Below are 21,513 nucleotides of genomic sequence, written 5' to 3' on the forward strand. Positions count from 1 at the left end.
ATCAAATCCTCTGAAGAGCACAGGAGCAAATTCTGTGTACAGACAGTAGACTGGGGAGAGAGGAGGGAGGTAGGGAGGATCAGAGGGGAACCAGGAAGAAGACGATTCCTCCCCAATCTTCAGCTGATTCTTCCATTGTCTCCCCTTCAGTAGCAAGAAGCTGCCACTTTGAGTGGATTCTCCAGCTGTGATAACTTAAGCCTACCAGTGACACTGGCTGTGTGTATAAAACATGAATAATTTAACTCTTCTAGAAAGATGCAGTGATCCATACCTGTTATTGGTATATTGTTATGTAACTGCATAAAGTACCAAAATGCTTTCCACAGCAAATAATACAATTTAGAGATGCTGAAAATTTAACTGCACAGCTAACCAACCTTAGTGATATGTTTTAATCAGATTGATAAGCAATTTTGGTTTATGAAATAAGACATTTTTTTAAAAAAAGTAATCTTGAAAATACTGCCAAAATTTGATATATAGACATTTTAATATTAAAAGTAAATTGTAAATGTGTCTTTATAAACAATATGAATAAAATAGTTCTATAATAGTAATGCTCTTTCTCTCAAAATGTTTTTTTCACAGTAATCTTGTAGGCATGTAATATTTCCCTCTTTGAAGAAATAGTGCAATTTGAAGAACGTATATCTTGTCAATTAATTAAAAACTCTGTTGCCCTTAATACAAGTCCTTGTAAATTTCTTGTAGAAGTGGATGAAGACTCATATCTGTCTCTGTTTTCTTTATGATTTGTAACAGCTGCACATGCTCTGTTACAATCTGTCTGAGATCTGTCATTTTCTGCAGCAATTTTGCAAACAGCTGTGAGGATTCAGGATGGTTTAGTTTTAGCTGGAGTTCTAAAGCTTGCAGCAAATTATCTTGTATGTCTTCAATGGGCTTCACATTCAGCAATCCAGGGCGATCTAGGCATGAACAAAGCACATATTTATTTAGACAGGAGTTCAGTTTTATTCCTGTTTTAAGAGAATTCTAAAATATTTCCAGCCCTATGCTAAGCACAGTTCATCCAAGGACTACAAATTAAACTCTGCGCTGAAGGACAGGATGGGTTCATCTACCTATTATCCTAAATGCAATCTGGCTAGCACAGAATCATCTATGCCAGCATGTGTTAGTTGTCATAGAATGAGATCGCAAAAGCCTTGCAAGTACAGACCAGTTTGTTGCTCAGGGAATGCTATGATGGAACAATTACACACATTATGCTATTTGCTGAGCAGCTATCCATGTCAGAGAGATTTCATACATTATGGTGGAATCAAGGAAAGATAATTAGATATTGTGCTATTGTAATAATTCACCCTATGGATTTTCTTGCAGGATTTGACAAACATCCAGGACGTTGTTTTCTAGATTTGAGTCCAGTAGCACCTTAGATACCATCAGCACTGAAAAATCTTTCTAACAGTATAAAACAAAGCTTTTAAAGCTTGAAATATTGGAATATTATTTAATTTTGACAGAACGTTAGTGATGATTACAATAATGCAATTTCCAACCATGTAAAGAACCAGTCTCAGTTGGGTCACACTCCAGTATTTTAAGCTTAAACAGTTTTGTTTTATATTGTTAGAAAGATATTTTAGACAAAAATATATATCTTTGTGGAATGTTCATACAATGTACTGTGAAAGATATAATCATCTTCAATGAAAATGTAATTTGTACAAAGACGTACTTGTATACACAAGAAAGGCTGATAGACTGTGGATTAATAAAGGATTGATGGTGGGATGACACAGCTGAATCAGGAAAAAAATCCTCCATTTCCCATTGGGTGGCAATGATAGCATCGTTCTATTCCTTCACATATTTTTTACTTATTATACAGTTATTACATTGCATTTTGTTAGCCATCATTTGCTCACGTTATTTTAAAAAGTTGGTGTGAAATTTTAACTCCCCTTTAAGACAGCCATTTTAAAACTAATTCATTGGCACAGATTTATTTCCATCTATTTACTATGTCTATTGCCCTTCTTTCTAGCTGAGATTCAAAGTGGATTCAGTAAAAATTCAGTAAAACAGCCCCAAACAACTTTTTAACACACGTTTTAATACTTGTTCCATGCTAAATGTGAAAGAAAGAAATGCTAAGAGATTCTACAAGCACGTGTGTTGAAGACCTGACTAAATGTTTTTACCAATGTGTAACATGTTCATGTTCAACAATTGCCAGTTGCTGCCTTTCTTGCTAATGCATAACCTTGCTTGGGCACAGGAAAAAGCATCTAGATAACAAGAACCCAACATGTGCATACTGCAAAGCAGACATTAATAAATCAGATTGCTAGGTCATCAAACTAAATTGACAGGCTGAATGTGGTCTGTTTAAGGCTATTTGAACCAACCCAAGTTGTTTTGGATGAAAATACGTCTGTTTTGGATAAATAAAGGTATCAGGTACAGAAAGAGAAATTACATCTCTACTAGCAATAAAGTCTGTTGGGTGAAAAAAATACAATTGCTTCTATAAAACTGTTGTTTCTCAAGCTGGATCCTAGTTTTACGGGGGGTGGGGGGGCAGCAGGGTATCTGTGAAGCTGGAGAGTTCTCCCCATTTCCATAGGCTCCCCCAGCTAATGACAATGACAGAACAGCAGGCAGAGGGGCGCTCTCATGTTGCTTGCGGTTGCTGCCATTGCCCCACCTTGGTCTCTTCTGAGTCCACTGGAATTGCTGCCTCAGCAGCCTTGCCCACACCAACAAGAGCTTGTGGAAGTGGGCAGGCGACAGCCTTAGTGGCTCGGCCAGGCACGAGGACTTGATCTCCAAGAGAATGACTAGCTGCATCATTCTGCTGTTTTGTTTGTGCTGTTTTTTACCTGTTCTGTGTAAGCCCTGCACCCAAGCTATGTACACATGGCATTTGGATGGAAATGAGTTGTCCATGATGGAAGTGGGGTGGAAATGAGTCAGCTAGAAGTGAGTCATTACCACCACAGCTAGCCTTTTATATATACTGATACAGTACCCGGATTGTACTCGCATAGATCAACATAAGGGCTTTCCAAAGTCAAAAGTCTGAGGTTCAGCTCTGGACAACTGAGGAACAAATGAAGCAAATACCATCCTTTCATCACAATGTCTAATTCCCTCACATTAGGTCTTAAGAGTTTGAGCAGAAGGAATGGTTTCCTGAGCGGTTTGAATCTTTTAGAACTTCAACAATATGACAGATTCTGCATGGGTCAAAAACAGCGGTGTGAAAATGGTGTAAAAGGGTTTAAAATGGTATAAAAGAGTTTACACCATTTTCACACCGCTGTTCAAACAGTGGCACCGCCGCACACACACACCTCCAGTCCCTATTGGGCAGTGCTATTCTCGGCACTCATAAAAAATTAGTAACCACTTCTAGAGAAGTGGTGAGAACTGGTTGGATCCCACCTCTGCCTTAAAGCCTTACTTAATCATCTTGAGAACTAGAGAAGAACATTATAGGTCAATTTGCTTCATTAATGTATCTCACTTGATTAGCAAATCTTGTCACATGTTATCTGAACTAAGCATTTTTATAATAAATCTTCCTCACTAAAACTATGACAAATATATTTTTACCAGAGCTCACATAACATACTCTGGAGAAAGTAAAAAAACAAAACAAAAACAAAGCCTAAAACCGGAAAGAGAGAGTAACAACATATTTGAAAAAGGACTGGTTACTTTTTGTGATGATTTACAGCAGGGTCCTATGAACTACGAAATGACTGAGAGTGCACTGTTCTAAACTCATTGAAGTCAAAGAGCTTAGAAGAATATGGATATATAAGGAATGCCTCAAAAGATCAAGATCAGGCTTCTATAAACAATGAATTAAAGCTCTTGAAGGCTCTTTCATATGTAGAATCTTACATAATAATCTATAGGGTCTATCCAGTCATTAAACATAGTCCATGAGGATGCCTAGGAAAGCTTTTTTGGTTTAACAGAACAGATACACCCTTTTCAGATGTTTACTTGGAACCCATTAATCAAAGCACATACAACTCACAAGGGTTCTAGGACTGCCAGACCAGTGCTAGCACAAGACAGAAGCTTTTTAGGGGCAGAGATATGTGAATAGGTATAGCAGTGTCACCACAATGCTACATCAGGCTCAAACCCAGAAGTGACATCATTGTGCTAGGGCGATGCTCTAGGACTCCACTGAAACTTTTGATCCTTCTCTGCCCCTGAAAATATTTCAATTGTTTTGTAAATAGAAGAACACCAGCACTACTATTTTAACCAAAGGAAATATGCAGTCCCTCTATTCTGTACTTTCTATATATAATAAAAGAGTCAAAATCCTGGTGTATGAAAAAGTAGAGACAGAAAGCCACCTAGATAGGAACACACACACACACAATTCCGCCCAGTTAATTTAACAATTATAAAACTCACGTAATAAAAATATTGATGTCTCTACTTGTTTGTATATCAGATAGCACAATATATATTTCCAAATATGTTTCAACAACTTGGATTTTTTACAGTTCAAAAATGTTGCTAATTAGCCTTTTGATGAGATAGCACAGTTTTAAACAATTAGAAAGGATATACTCAAACAGCTGGATATGACTCACTGTAAAGCAATAAACTCAGACATGCCTGCATAAAATATATGTCTTCAGTTTCCAGTGTATTTGAAAATGATTGAATTTTTCATTCATGTACCTCAATAAAAATGATTGTATTGTAGTGATACTTTTTCTAAAATAAAATCGAAATCTTCATTATTTTCAAAAAAGACATTTTTGAGATCATGGCATTAACTTTGAATTTGTGTAGTTATGTTAGAAAAAATGGAACATACAATCATCAAAAGACCTGGGGACTTGATAAATAGGGATATATAAGGAATGCAATTCTAGAACTTATTGGAAGATTAACAGTGCAATTCAGTTGTGGGAGGGAGGAATTGTGGCAGCTCAGAGAAAACAATGCTGCACTGCCTCTAAAGGAGTTTCAGGTGGCGCAGAAGGGAGGGAAACTAGAAATTCCTTCCACTGCCCAAATCTTCTCATTGTCGCCAATGGCTTATGCTTCACTTTTCGTTGGTTTAAGTTTAGTTTAAAGGGGTTGGGACCCAGCATTCCTGGACTGGACTGTTGATGGAAGCCAACTAACTCTGGCTCCACCTCTGGGAATGCCCTTTCCCCAATGCTGGAGTTCAAATGGCTGCTGGTGTTGCTCCATGGTGGACTGGACTTCTGGAGCTGTGGAGCTGGAAGACAGCCAGCTGCCGGTACCTCTGCCTGCCTGCTGGCAGGGGCACCCTTTGCACTGGCGGAGGGGACAAACATGTCAGTGCAGCCCTCTGCTGCTCCTTCTGAGTGTTCAGCTCCACCCATCAAGATTGAACTGCCCAACATAAAATGAATTGCTAGGAAAATGTCACCAAACTGGACATCACCCACTCAAATATTCTTAAGAAACTCAAATCCAGTAACATCTTGACAGACCAACAAGGTTTCTGGGATATGAACTTTTGAAAGTCAAAGTTCTTTTTGTCAGATAGTACCTTGGACTCTAGAAAGATAATTTCTCCAGAATCTTGTTGGAGAAGTGCTACTATGGTGCTACTGGACTTGTTGGTTTCTATTGTGCTACTACAGACATACGTAGTGACGCTCTGAAAATAAGAATCAATTATCTTTCTAACAAAGGGATTGGATATTACCCTAAACTTGATTACTTATTGGTAGATTGACAATGCTGCATCAATTTAAAAATTGATCTATGGAGAAATCAGGAAATTATCTGTTTGGTAACTTCTATTCCAGATAAAATGGTGGGAAAGTATATGGGCCTCGCAGAAGAAGATTCAGCATTGCTTCTGCAAAGGTAAGTCCTTAATCAACATTTTAGATTTCTTTAAGAGTTATCAATAAGCTTGTTTGTAGAGATGACAGTACACATTGGGTTGGATTCTGTGTAAAATTTTCAATGTCATGAGAGCTGTGGCACAAACAGAAACACAACGGAAAGATGATGTAGCCATATACATTAACAATCCAATCCAAAGAAGTGGGGGAGGTAGAGTAGAATCTGCCAACACAACACGTCTGCCATTTCCAATGTGGCTTCCATCCCCCACCCTTTTAGATTGTACTCTTAATCACACATATTATATCCCCATTCATGTTTTATTTTATTTTTATATTAAATTTTTCAACAGCCCACCCCCAAAGGGCTCATCAAAGTAAATTTACCCAGGATTATAGAGCAGGATTCTTATGGATCAACAGTAGGCTAAAGAATAGATATTACTGGTAACAGGATTACAATAGATAGAACCAAGTCCTTTAAGCAATCATAATTCATTTATAGAATTCACCGCTGTGTGGTGACAGAAAAATCAATAGATTGATTAAATTGTGCTGTATTTTCATAAACCAGGACAAAGTACATTAATTCTATAAGGCTTGAGAAAGATACAGATAAATCAATTACTCTTGAGCTGACCATTCCTTTAGCAGTAAATTTGTAATTTAGAAAGTATGCTACTTTTATAGTTTGTTTATTTTGCTGATTTTTGGTGACTGTGTTTGTTCATAGTCTGTTCACTGAGTATATAATTAAAAAGTAATAATGTGGTGATGACTAGAATCTCGAATTGCTTTGACATGACACAGACATTATATAACTGAAAACCAGATTCTGGGATTATGCAATGGCAGCAAGCGATTGCTCTCAATTACAAAGACATTTAGCTGACATCACTGTAAGCATCTGGATGCTACACTAAATGGTTTGATCTATCTTAGGCCTACTCCCCAACTTCTATAGTTGCCACCTATCTGGGCCAGTGGGGAAACTCTTACTGAGGATTTCCATCCCCCCACTCAGTGTGGTTGCGGGGGTGGAGAGTGGCATTGAACAATGCCAGAAAATCAATTCCTGTTTTGGAACAGAAAATGGCATCCCAGCAGTCTCTACCCCCTTCCAATGCTCCTGGGGATTGCCAGCCAAGACTGACAACCTACCAGAAGAGTAACCTAAGATATACAGGTTATATCAATGAATTAAAAATGAATGTTCACACTTATTTTCCACTGACTCCTTCATACAAGCCTACTAAAGCTAAGGTTGCCAACTTTGATTTGGGAAATTCCTGGAGATCTAGGGGTGGGAACTGAGGAGAGTGTTGCTTGGGGAGGCATCCTCCAAATTATGTAAAAGTTTTAACAATAAAGTCCGAAGGGTAACCCTGAAGTTGCTAAAACAATTTAGATGGATAGTCATTCTCAAAAGCTTTTTTTCCTTATGTTCTTGAAGTTAACTGACCTTTCTGTTAATCATTCATTTATGAATGTTCCTAAGGATGACTTTATGTTCCGTGTATGCATGCACAATTACTATGCATTTCTTATCTCTAGGAGTAATTGCTACTGAAAGTCATTATGAATAAGCCTTTGACTGAGAGGGATTCTTATCATGTTGGTACAATTCTGGCATGACTCAGCATTTGTGCAATGAGTTTCAATAAGCACAGCACAAATCAGGTTTAAAACATACCTGGTGACTCTAAAAAGATTACAGAAACAACACTTTTATTGGAATGCTCTAAATAGGCCAGGATCAGTATTTTAGAAAACCAGACAAATCTGAAAATAAATGTTTGGTTTGTAAGTAACCACTTAATAAATAGTACAAATAAGGCTCAAGAATCACATATTGAAAGGAAAGAGCAGTATAATAATGTATTTGAAGTATAAATTTAATTCTTGATCTGAAAGTGCTTTTCATTTCAGTGTCCATTAAGTCCATGGATTATTGAAATGGTTACTTAACAGCTGTCTTTCAGTAACATAAATATCTGCAATCTTACTTGAAGTCTCACTCCTGTAATTCATAGCTTCCAGACTTAGAGTTGATAACTCCAGCTTGGGAAATTCTTGGATATTTGGGAATGGTGCCTAGAGACAGTGGAATTGGGGGAGTGCTATGAGCTCAGCAAGGATATGATGCCATAGAGTCTGGCCTGCAAAGCTGCCATTTCCTCTGGGGTAACTGGGGTAACTGAGGTAACCTCTGGGGTAACTGACTGGAGATCAACTTTAATTCCAGGAGAAGCCCCAGTTGGAGAATGCCAACTGTATGACCAAATTAGACCTGTACAATATGATTTATATGGGATTGCCCTTGACAAAACTCTGGAAAGTAGCAGTGCCATCCTAATCTGAATTGCATTGTGCTAAGTCCATTGCCTTCAGTAGTCATAGAAGTCTGTATGTCTGCTGTACAGCTGGTACAGGATGCTACTGCCTTTCTGTTGAGGAGTATAGGCAGGTGAGAATATATTACATTTGCAGTGGTTCTTGGGCTGTGACCAGGATCGTTACCAAGCCTAGTTCCATGTGATACAATGCACCTTAACCCATGCCTTGATGTCACTACCCAGCGTGTTTCCTTAGTACTGCCAACATCATGGCTGCCAAAGTAGTGCTGGGGAAATACACAGCACAATAATATCAAGTCATGGGATACTTATTTCACATCGCAGAACAAGAGGGAGAGAACTGTTTACATCTGTTTCCACTTTTAAATCAACTACTTGACCTTTTTTTTCAAATGCATGACCTTTGGCACTGGACTCAAATTGCTCACTCTGGCCTTTGCATATTTTGCCACACTAGATTTCCAAATCCAAACTAGATTTCCAAAATCCAAACTTTCACAGTAATTTCAGAAATAGAATAAGAACATAAGAACATAAGAACATAAGAACAAGCCAGCTGGATCAGACCAGAGTCCATCTAGTCCAGCTCTCTGCTACTCTCAGTGGCCCACCAGGTGCCATTGGGAGCTCACATGCAGGATGTTTAAGCAATGGCCTTCTGCGGCTGTTGCTCCCGAGCACCTGGACTGTTAAGGCATTTGCAATCTCAGATCAAAGAGGATCAAGATTGGTAGCCATAAATCGACTTCTCCTCCATAAATCTGTGCAAGACCCTTTTAAAGCTATCCAGGTTAGTGGCCATTACCACCTCCCGTGGCAGCATATTCCAAACACCAATCACACGTTGCATGAAGAAGTGTTTCCTTTTATTAGTCCTAATTCTTCCCCCCAGCATTTTCAATGTATGCCCCCTGGTTCTAGTATTGTGAGAGAGAAAAATTCCTCTCTGTCAACATTTTCTACCCCATGCATAATTTTATAGACTTCGATCATATCCCCCCTCAGACGTCTCTCCTCTCCAAACTAAAGAGTCCCAAACGCTGCAGCCTCTCCTCATAAGGAAGGTGCTCAATCATCCTTGTTGCCCTTCTCTGCACTTTTTCTATCTCTTCAATATCCTTTTTGAAATGTGGCGACCAGAACTGAACACAGTTCTCCAATGCGGTCGCACCACTGCTTTATATAAGGGCATGACAATCTTTGCAGTTTTATTCTCAATTCCTTTCCTAATTATCCCCAGCACAGACTTTGCCTTTTTCACAACTGCCATGCATTGAGTTGACATTATCATGGATTGGCCATTATTTAAATAGAGTCAAAATACTGCATAGTTGCTGTCTTTAAAATTTCCCATGGTAATTGTATTAGAGAGCCAGTTATCCAAAAGTTTCGGCCTCATGGTGAATGGTGCCACATCTTTGTTTTTTGTACATGCACAGAGCCATTTTGGATGGCCCTAATAAAAAGGTGTTAGGTGGGTATCAATATGATTAGTCCTCATAGGAGGTGTTTTTTTTAAATGTATTCGCATCATTCTTACCCTGTGCAAAGTCACAAGGCACAAATGAAAGGGGAGTTCACTACAGCCCTGTACTTCCTTTGCCAGGCCTTGGAATATGAAGAAACTATGCATCATAAGGACATCATAAAAAACAGAGGATCTGCACTTGCTTCCTGTCCAGTTTACACTGCATAGATTACGGTACTTAAAATCCAGATTGAGCTCTGTGTTGCCGATCTTCAATTTTTATCAAAATTCTCAGGTCAATACTTGGTTGATCACTTAGTTAGAACAGCAACAGCAAGCATGGGGAAAACCTGACAAAGTCTGCTTAGAAACTCAGCATATAATGGGAAGTACTGTAACAAACAATTGTACTACAAATAGTGTTTATTTCTACTCAAGGTAGCAATACCCCTCCCAAAGCAGATATTCACTAGTGAAAATCAGAGATTTCAGGTTGCAAAGCAAAGGACATGTACTTGAATTAACTTTAATAGAACTCTGGCAGTTTATATCTGAGTATTTCATGTTTTCTCAAACTGCAGTGAATACTCCCAAAGTAAAAGGTAAGAAGAGTTCAGTTTAGCTTTGAATAGCTCTCTGTTAATCATTAATTTAAATGGGACATTTCTTGAAATAATTTTATATTTTTCTGTTCTTGGGTGACAGCAAATTAAAACATTAATCTCAACATGTCAAGAGAAACCACAATGAAAGAAACTGGGAAAAATGACACAGTTATGTACTTAATTAACAAACAATGGGAACAATTAACTGCTGTGCCTCAATTAAGTAGGCATTTATATTTAGATTTACAGCCTGTGGTTAGTTAAAATAGTTCATTCCATGTTTCTTTATTTTTCCAGAAATATCATTTGTGTTCAACTACTATTTTTGAACTGAAATAGGTAATCAAGAAAGACACCACTATTAATCTTATTTAGGCTTTGGCTTCTAAGGCCCAAATGTCATAAAGGACAGAGATCTGTGACTGGAAGTCTAGTTTGTGTTATTTGGATCTAAAATCATCTCTGGCAAGCAATATGGATTGGGGCTACAGTGCTGTACTATTTCCTTTTGGACTGCTTTAAAAAAGAAGCAGCACAATATGGGAAACTAGCATTTCCCTAGTGGAGCTTAAAGTTGCCCTGTGTAATATTAAAGCAGGAAAATGGTATATTGCACTGCACCCCAGCTCCAGAGGTGGGATCCAGCAGGTTCTCACAGGTTCCCAAGAGTAGGTTACTAATTATTTGTGTGTGCCAAGAGGGGATTACTAATTGGTTATTTTGCCACGTGATTTTTGCCTTAGTTATGCCCCTCCTCTCAGCAGTAGTGCACAGAACTTGAAGCAGTCTAGCAGGAGGTGCACCGGCATGCATGGCAGCCTCCGCCTGCGTGCATTCGTTTCCTGCCCAAGGAGCGGCACAGTGGCTGCGTCCTTGCCACAGACCTGCCCAGGAATGCCCCGCCCCCGGAATGCCCGGCCATGCCCCTATCGTGCCCCGCCCAGCCCCATTGGCGCTACACCACAGTTTGAATCTCACCACTATGGGAACCTGTTACTAAAATTTTTGGATCCCACCACTGCCCAGCTCCAATCTACATCTGGTCCCCATACAGAGGTCTTCTGGGACCAACTGATGCACTGAACTGTAATCACTTAGTTCTCAGATTTGTGCTAAGTTTTCAGAAGAAAACCCAATGCTGTTAAGGGATCTACTAGGCAAGGTTAATACCTGCAAACAGTGTCTGTTAATCTATGTCATACTTCTATTTTGCACAAGAAGCCATTAAAACTAAGGAATCAAGCTGACAGTGGCTGCAGCATCATCCCTGATAGAAGGGTTGGGCAGTGATGAAACTTAGAAACAATAATTTTTGTACTTTTGTTTGGACCTTTTCACAGGTAACAATCTCAGCTTTTGTCTCCTTTGTGCAAACTAAAATTGTAAAAATCCATAAAACGAAAAAAAAGTCTATTAAATATCAGGGGCTATGAGAATATTTGCAAATAGTTGTGTGTACTGATTGAACAGACATTCTAAATTATTACTACTCTCATACGAGAGATAGCATAGTCTGCACATCTGAAGAGTCAATAAAGCAAATTTTCTGTATTAGCTAGACTCGGTGTGGGGTGAAGATATAGAGCAAACATTTCATCTGGTGTAGCAAAGGATTTCAACTACTACAAAGTACAGAATGCTCCTTTTTTTCTGATCTTAGACAGATCAAGAAAGGGTCTGGAACAGCAGTTCAAGAGATTATATCCAGACTTCCTGTTTTGAATATAAATGGTGCTACATGGTAAAACATGGAAAAGGAGCAAGCTTTTAAATGTTGCCATGGAAACTTTGCATGGTGACAAAGAAATAACCACCATCACTAATTTTAAAACAATATCTCTCTATTAGGCCTAATTTAATTGAGAATTTTGCTGAAATGTTTACAATATTACTTTTGAATACTGTTATATATTTGTATTTAAATATTGCTTTTAATGTTTTTAATGTTTTAATCTTTAACATATTTAATGTTCACCATCTCGGGGACCCTGAGTAGAGTGAAAAGGTGGCATAGAAGTGCTTTAAATAATTTAATAATCTCATTTCAAGACAGACAGGATCAACAATGTGTCAGCACCCTGCTTTTGCTTCCTTCCCTCTTCTGCCTTCTCTTTCCCCTCAGTCTTTCCCCTCTTTCTTCCCCCACCTCTTTTCTGACAATCTTCTCCCCCCTTTCTTCCTCTCCATTACTTCTGTGTCACTCTTCACCCCTCTTTCTCACCTCTCTCCTCTGCATTTTCAGTTACACAAGCTGACCATTCCTCTGCCTAGATTATGGCCTGGGCTACTGCCAGCCTTGGTTGTGCCACAGCTGTCCTCCCTCTGGGTTGTCCTTCTTGAGCTGCCCTTGCTCTGGGAGCCATGACTGCAGGGTTCCTGGATGCTGGTATAGTAGCTACAGGGCATGAGGAAACTGCTGCACCAGCTGCAGGACCCTCACAAACTGGTGCAATAGGGGCAGGGTTTCCACAAGCTGTGCCACCACAGTGGCCATCTGCAGGGAGGAGCTGCCAGGGGCTCAAGCCCCAAGTGCAACCTTTTAGTGTCGTGTGGGTGGGGAGTGGCGCTTTTGGCTGCCACCCACTCCTTTCTCACCCCAGGAGCAAGGAGCTGGAGCATTGTGCTCCCTGCCGCCTTCTGTTCTTACTATGCCTACCCCTGCCCGACTCCACCTCCCACTCACCTGCTTCTGCTGCCGCAGTCAGCCATCCACTGCTTGGGTTTCTGCTGCCCATGGCTGCCCCTCCCCCAAGCCTGGCAACCCGAGGTGAGGGTAGAGGGCAGTAAGCAGTGAGGCGGGCTGGGGCTGCAGGGTTTAGCAGCTGAGTGGCAAACTGGGACACATGTATACTCTTCTTTTACTCTGTCTCCCTCCCAGTGCTGCCTGCAGCCTGCCTGCCCACCTCTGGTTCCACTACTGCTGGCCACCTGCCCTCTGCTGGAGCCCAGTCACCTTTCCTCATGTCATGGAGCTCTCACTGCAGCCACTTATTCAAAGGCCAGGGAAGAGCCCCTTAGCATCCAGGTAGTTGCCCGGCAGCAAGCAACCTTCATCTAATGCCTTGCAGAGCATGCATGGAGAAGGCCTACAAGGGAGCCTTTCCACTCCACTCACTAGTTTTGATCCTTTTGATCCTTGCAGTTTCAGTCATTTGGAATGACAAGCCAACCGTTTGTGGCTCAGCGCAGATGAAGTTGTATGTGGTTCTCCTGGATCGATTGGCCTTTCAAGTAAATCAAGCTCACTGAAGAAGAGGCAAGTTGTTGGATTGTTTCCAGAGGCTGAGTTGCGTGACACAACCCTCTTATATTCATATCTGAGGGTCACAGTTTTTCTGTGGCATTCCTCCAGCATTCTGTGTGCCATTTCAATGCGATCTCCCTGGCCACCCTTTCATAAGTCTCCATAATGCATTGGCTTTTCACCAACACTCTCTGTATATTGACTGTGACCCCAGATATCTATCAGATCCCTGGTTTCGTTCCAGGCTACCTCTCAACCCTGAGGATTCTTGCCGCTACCACTTGTCATTTCCATCAACCCCCTCCCCTCTCTTAGTCACCTACATCTTACCTCCACAAAATGGCTGATTGACCCAGGCACAGTTTCCCAGCCACACTACTATTCCCGTCCTCAGGTGAGAGAAACCTTCCTATTGGTGGTGACTTTGTACAACAGATGTGATTGGACCCCCCCCCCCTTTTTTTCTTCGCAACTGAAACAATGCTAAGAATTCCCCAACCCCTTTTCCTATTAAACATGTATTATCTATTCTTTAATCATACTAATAATGAATAATATTAATAACTGTGAGAATCTGCCCCATTCCCCCCACCCACCCCCTGTCATAGCTGCTATGCTGTGAAACGTCATAGCTCCAAATTTTAAACACACAATTTTTTAAAAAAAAGGGAACTTGGAACTGTAATTTGAGGGGAAGGCAATTATGAATGTATTTCTGTACTCCAAGGGGGGAAATGGCAGAAAGGACAGATAGTAGAGGAAAAAATATGTGCTTTGGAAACCACAGAACGTACTTAGAGAACTTCACAACGTGGCAGGTGGTGAATCCCCCTAAAATGGTGGTCCTCAGGAGAATTAAAACTAAAAGGGAAGAAAGGTGCAGGCGGGCTGCAAAATCAGGTGGGAGAAATAAGACGTCTCAAGAGTTGCATTCTGCACAGAACAGCAGGTGATGTCTTGTAGATGACTTGCCCCCCAAAAGACCGCTTTGTCACGTCCTCAGAAAAAGACACCTTAAGCTGAAATGAGGCGTTAGGAGGATATCTTGGGGAAAAGGCTGTGCAGAGTTCCTTTTCAATATACCTTTTTGTGTATCCTCAGGACATCTTATTTGTGCTGTGCAGAACAGACAAAGCACTATCATTAGCTTGCAATTAATATAAGCTGCGAGGCAGGAGACCTTTTAAGCAGGTCTTTAGGGAAGACAACAAGTAGTGTGAATTTTATAATGATTCTTGCTTTGATGTTTTTAGCTTTATGGTGGTGTGTTTTCTTTTAATTGGATGCATTTTGGTAAGAACTGTTGTGTCCTTAAATGAGGGGGAAAGTACTGTATATCATCATCATCAACCTTTTTATTGGCAAAAGTTTAAAATACAACAGGGAGGTTGAGGAGAATCAAGTTAAAATAAGTAGGTTCGAACATTTCCAGCAGTTAAAACAATAAATAAATAAATAAACTGAAATCTGTGGCGAATCTGCTGTGCCAGCGCCAGGAATTTGGCAACGTCTAGGGATCTCTGAGGAGACTGATCACAAAGCAGAAAGAAGGATTTAACCTTGTCTGGTGAGATGGCATAGTTCTCAGTGTATGGGTCTATACATTGTCTTCTAGTATATAGTACTGTATATATCTTTTAATATATTTTAATAAATACAAAGAAAATGGAAGTAAGCTGGAAAATGCAGTGGATGTTTTTTCAGAGCTCCATTTACTCCCCAAACTTCTCTGAGTCTGTTCCAATAAAATAATGCTATTCTAGATCAGGTCAATGATGCCAAGTGAATGTATGTAGCAAATGCAACAGATGGTTTATAGTATCAAGGAAGTGAACCACTAAAAAATATGCTATGCTAGTTGTAGCAGCGGTACCAACAAACATAACTGCAAACACAGAAAATAATATTGAAGATATTTAGAGTGATCATGGTTCCAAAGAACAGCACATGTGCCCATGGGAGGTTTGAACTTGTGTTTTGTGAACAATAAATTCCAGTTCACATAATTTGGAACAAGTGTAAGAGTTTGTTTTTATATACTGCTTTTCTCTACCTGTTAGGAACCTCAAAGTAGCCTACATTTGCCTTCCCTTCGCTTCCTCATAATAGACATCTTGTGTGGTAGCTGGGGCAGAGAGAGTTCTGAAAGAACTGTGACTAGCCCATGGAGGACTGGGGAATGAAACCCAGTTTTCCAGATTAGAGTCCAACAGTCTTAACCACTATACCACACTGGCTGTCTTTTGAAATAATGATCTAATTAAGATGAAGTACTGAGAATTCTCAGTATAGCACTCCTAAACATTTGTATTTTTTTCATAGCAGACACATTGGATCTTCTGCTTGCAGACCAGGACAGCTGTGTTTGATGAGGGAAGTTTAAATCTTTTCCCTCTGTACCATTTAACTAATCTGAAGTGATCCCTTGGATCTGCTATTGCTATTTGCTCAAGTGGGGACAAACAAACAGGTCTTGATACCTCTCCAGAGGATAGCTACACAATCAAAATAATTTTCCCCTTCTCTCCTCTCTCTCTCCTTTTTGTCATCTTTCTATTCCTTCCTTTCTATTCCTTCCTTCCCATGTCTGTCTGTCTGTCTGTCTTTCTTTCTCCTTCCTAGAACTGCAGATCTTGTCTTTCCCAGAACAGCACAACATTATTACTAATATTATTAGATCTCAAAAGCACACACTATCTTAGCTTTCGCAGGCTTTTCTTTTCCAATAATGGGCAAGAATTATGAGAAGTGGTTTCTTTTTTTGGTGGGTGAAGAGAATTATGACAGAGAGATGATAAATAACTGAAACATTTCTTGGAGTAGAGATGTCTACTATAGAAATGGTCTTAATTTTTGCCTATGCTATATATGAATGGAGACACATGTGAGGTATTTCAGGGAACACAGGGCATCACTTTTATATAGTTATGTAAAAAATGGGTGGAGGGGGGCATTTTTAATTCTTGCTCTGGGCATCATTTTCTGTAGCTATGCCCCTGACCCCAGCTTCGTAGAACTATCTGTTTTCTGTCAGTCTGAGCCCAATACGCAGATTTAAATTATAGTTAATAGTTAATCTCTCTTATTAGAATATAAGATATTCTCACTTTCTTCTTGTGTCCATCATTGTTCATACAGGAAATAATATATAAAGCCGTCCATTGGGCTGTGCACCTTAACTCCAAAACTAGTTCCTATGCAGGTCAGATTCAGCCACACAGAAAAAGCACCTCTGCAATGTTTTCAAAGGCTTCTACCAGAAAAGTATTTTTTTGGTCCTGATATCCTCCCCCCCCCCCCCACACTCCGCTCCAGCTCTTCTAATTCATTGTTGGCACAGCAGGTCCTTTTTGTACGTTACCTCTAATTATGACCAGCTTATGCTGACACAGCCTCACAGTGTTTTTTTTCTTCACCAGGTATGCAAACACTCCTACATATATTAGTAACTAAGCTAGAGATGGTTAGGAAAACTGCCATTGCTGGATATCTTCATAAAATGAGTGTGCTACTGGATATAGTGTTCTTTTCTTTTAATTCTTTAATTCTTTTACTGCTTTAATTCTGAGTTTCAACCAGCCAATGGGGTGCTTCATTATTTGGCAGCACTAGCACTCTAAAGATATAAAGATTACAGTTAGAATCCTCAGCAGACTGAAGAAAATGTAGACTTTCCCAAAGATGTAAATAGCTGCTATTTTAAACTATACTTTTATAGGCATGGAGGGTTCATACTCTGATGCCCCAAACTAGAAAGTGTTAGATGAACTGGGTATAATTTTTATACATAGCAATTGGATTAGCTTCAGAGGAGTTCACAATTAAAGTAGGGGCCATATAGTAATTTTCTGCAATACTGCTGGCATAATTAATGATGCAATTCTGGCAAATTAAAACTGCTATTAGTCCATTAATCAGGATCAAAATTTGGAAAGAATTATACTTCTGGGAGCTTAACTTTAAAATTAAAAAGACCACACTGCTTTGTCAATCAAAGAAAAGGCTGAATTTGGTTGCAAAGACTGAAAATTTTTGCTGCTAAGAATAGCAGAGTTAATAGTCTGTTTCTCATCTGCAAGGTTTTGATTAATATGGCAGACCTCTCTAATTTGGCCTGTACTCCAAATGCTCTTTTTGGCTGGATAAACTTCTGTACAACCATTCAAGGACCCCACTAGGTATCTCACTCATTTTTGCTCAGTTAATTCAAAGTCTTCAGGGACCAATTTGTTTGAAAATCCTATTCAAGTAAAGGTATTCTGAGGCATACTTGCTAAATGTGGTTTTAACTAGACAAATGAAAATATGTCACTGTGCTACATTTTAAATGAAAAGAAGTGCCAACTAGCTATTTAAGTAGTTTTAAATTTAACATATGTCGATTATGTAAAACATAGACAGACACAGACACAGACAGACAGACATAGTCATAGTCACAGAGAGAATGATGCAATTGGAGGAGAAACTTTACTCCACAATGCATATGCTGCCAAGCAACTGCAGACTTGTTCAGTGGGAACATGTGAGAACCTTCACTGTGAGAATTTCCTTAGATCTATAATGGCTCTCCATGAATCTCTAATATATGTTGTGATGGAATCTGCATAAATTCTCAGCAGTGTGGGTAGGATTGCCCCAAGAACTTCTGCATAATATGGCTCATCCTTTCTTCCAACTCCTCTCATTGGCTTTGTGATCAAAGCAGGGGTTGCATCATTTGTACCTCAAGGTTAAGAAGGCTATTTTAGCTCCATCAGCTCCTGCCACCACCCAACATTAAACCACAGCCTCTTTTGGGAATATGTAAAGCCAGTTGAATCTTAAAAGATAGAAGTTCCTCATCAAACATTATTAGTGTTCACTGTGGGGATGTAAAGGCAGACCTGTTAAATATTTGCAACCAAGACCCATAAACCGCATAAGGGGGCCCATTTTAGTTACTTGTCTAGAACTAGCTCATCAAGCATCTCAAAAATACATTATAGGTTTGCTAAATTTGATTTGAGAGGACACGTGTCCAGTCCTCCCTCTAGACTCCTTGTAGCTCAAGGATTACTTCGATTCTGTCACACTTACCTCCACTGAGTATAATGACAGCTATAAATATTGCCAGATCACTGTCGTCCAGTTCCAGTGCATTGAATTTGACAGCAAACTCAAACTTGGGCTCCATAAAGTCACAAAAAGGTTTCCGCAGACTCTTCAGAAACTCCCGAGTCATGAATCCTTGTCCATTTGAAATGAGAACACCGTCTTTATTCATCATGGAGGCCAGGAGCGTATAAATGATTTCGTGGACACCATATTTCAGGAGAGTTACTTGGTCATTCAGGTCTAGACTCACAAAGCCTGGAATGCTTTTGGCAAATTCTGTGATCTCCTGAACAGCCTCCACTGAGCGAAACTGACAGCGCTGGAAAATGCGAATGGCCACCTCTTTGTTCTGCTCTTGCATGGGAGTCAGATGTTTGCACTTGATCTGGTCTTCTCCCATCATTAAGGAATTCATATCATAAATGACGAATGGCTGAAAAGAAAAAGGCAATTGACATTTCATGTCTAATTTCTATAAAGCATTAACACCCACTCTGTTCTGTAAAAGTCAGTTGAAGTTGAAGTTAAAGCATTAGATTGTGTTAGTGAATCTAAATACATTGAAACTTGAGAGGTAAATCATAGTTGAAGAAGGGAACAAAGTTTATCAGGTAGTAATGGTGGTCATTGTGAGGATTAATAGAAGTGAAATCCTAAACATACACTCTTATATCTACTGAATTCAATTCATGGGTGTAACTATGCTTTGACTTCACATTAAGAAAGGCTTTTTCTGCACGGGCAGAAAACAGCGCCCTATGGATGGTAAAAACACTGTCCCTGGAGCACTGTTTACACAGCTGGTGCTGCGGCATTGCAGCAGCGCCATGCTCACCCCCCCAAGCAGCGCGAAGACAGCGCTTTTGAAACTTGCTCCCTGAGTGAGGTTTTTCAAAAATGACATCTTCCCGCCGGTGCAGTGCGAAGTGTTTTTGGCCCCTCCAGTTTCCTGTTCACCTACCCCTCCTCTTGCGCAGCTCTGGACGGCTGGAGGGATATGCTGTCCAGCCGTCCTTCCAGCCATCCAGAGCTGTGCAGAGAGGAGAGGTAGGTGAATGGGACAACCCGTGGGTGGCTCCTTGTGGAGCAGCCTCTGCAGCCTCTGCAGGTCACAGGAGCCTCGGCACTGCCCGCACAAGACCGTGTGAATAGTCTTGTGCAATAGTCTGTGTAGAAACAAAGGGAGGAAGACTATAAAAGGCTTCAGCATTTAAACTGTGTTCATAACCACAAAGTCTGATGACATCATTTGCAAGGACATTAGGCTTTTGGGGAAAATCAGGTTTTACAAATTGCTCCAAGCTAACGGACTGATTTTTTTTGATCCCGTAAACAGAGCCATAATTTCCTGTAACATTACCATAATCAAAAGTAGTAGCAAACATGGAAAAACTGGGAACATTTCATCATTTTAAAACCACATTGCACCAATGCTCTGTTTCAACCACCGGTTCTGCTCCTAGTCTTAGTTTTTAAAAAAATCGTTATTCAGAAAGTATCCTAAGAAAGCAGTGTCATACCTTTAAACCTAAATGTAAATGCAACAATCAAATATTTGATACATAGTGGTATGTTTTCTCTAGAAATAGGTTTATATAAATATAAAGCGACACACACAAACTCATTGGATTTTGCTTTAAATTTTGCCTGCTCAAGACATCAAGAGCCCTTTTGGAGGCAGCAGGTCAGCACCACAGTGGTGCAGGCCCTGCCCACCTAGGGCTCTGGATTGGCCCATGTCCCATCCTGTTGATTATTTTGACTTCCTCTGTATAATCTGCCAGTGAGAAAGGTGGACTAAAAGCAACTGATCTTTGTACGTGACCTTATTTATTTACATCATACTTTGCTTCCCATTGAGGACCCAAAGTGACTTACAACAGCATTCTCCCTCGTTATGAATGTGCTAAGGAGTCTTGTGCATGTTCGCTTTTTCACACATGTAAACCAGCACATTGCATTATTAATAAGGCAATAAACCTGCATAATCAGAATACATCTTAATTCCATCAAAGGTAAATATGTTTAAGGAACAGGAGGCATAGCTACAATCTCCGAAGCACATTAACTTGTCAGAGTATCTTACTTAAAATCAAGGTGTTGCTGTAATACTTGGAGAAACATAATTATTCTGGTTTCTTCATCACAACATAGATTATTTTTCTAACCACACTAGCAGTATATCATTAATGATATTTTTATTAACTGTTGTGTTATATAGAAAAAGGCATAAGTTATAGAACTAGAGCAGTGTATTCAGATGCATAAAAGTTTGCATATGCTGAAGCCAGGAAACTTTAGGGGAGAAAACCATTTCACAGCAAAGGAAGTGTTTGGCTAATAGCTTGATTCCAGGACTTTCTAAGTTAGCAAAGAAACAGCTATGCTCAGGGAGCCCATTACAATTCTAGTGCAATGTTACCAGCAATAATTTAACAGAGGAAGACACAGGCCAGTGCCAATCTGAGAAACTAAACGGACTCAGTAACCTGCAGTTTATTTTGCTATGGCCACTGAGTGATGAACATTGCGGAAAAGCCTTTGTTACTTAGTAATCTTAGATTCCATGGACTACTTGAGCATTATCAATCATTTACATGTGACGCAGATGCAACCACAATTAAAATGAGGAACTTAACTTTAAAATTGTGGCCATAGTAAACATTTTGATGTTTCTGAGCACAAAGTCCATTACAATTCAAATAATAATAAAAGTTTTACTCATTATTTACTGAATGAGAGAATTTACTCTAACTGTAGTACTTAAACTTCAGCTTGAGAAGTATGGGTAATTTTACAGAGGGGTGTCACTTCATTTATAGCTTTATGCTGGCAAGCCGTAGCCTAGTGGCTGATTCTGCAATGCCCAGAGGCAAACAACGTCACATGAATACACCCTATATAA

At 39.8% G+C, this 21,513-nt stretch overlaps 1 protein-coding gene across 3 annotated transcripts in view; it reads right to left on the reverse strand.

Moving 5' to 3' along the window:
• Positions 1–474: 474 nt before the first annotated feature.
• The window catches only part of PPARG (peroxisome proliferator activated receptor gamma), an 85,930-nt gene continuing 64,891 nt past the window's right edge, over positions 475–21,513 (reverse strand). For all 3 annotated transcript variants that reach the window (XM_048492219.1, XM_048492217.1, XM_048492216.1), the window contains exons 6-7: positions 18,591–19,041; positions 475–932 (exon numbers count right to left, since the gene is read on the reverse strand). In XM_048492219.1, coding sequence (XP_048348176.1) covers positions 685–932; positions 18,591–19,041 — 699 coding nt within the window. In that variant the 3' untranslated portion in view covers positions 475–684. The remainder of the gene's footprint in view (positions 933–18,590; positions 19,042–21,513) is intronic.

The sequence above is a fragment of the Sphaerodactylus townsendi genome, linkage group LG03 (genome assembly GCF_021028975.2).
Source record: "Sphaerodactylus townsendi isolate TG3544 linkage group LG03, MPM_Stown_v2.3, whole genome shotgun sequence".
In the NCBI taxonomy this organism is placed as follows: domain Eukaryota; kingdom Metazoa; phylum Chordata; class Lepidosauria; order Squamata; family Sphaerodactylidae; genus Sphaerodactylus; species Sphaerodactylus townsendi.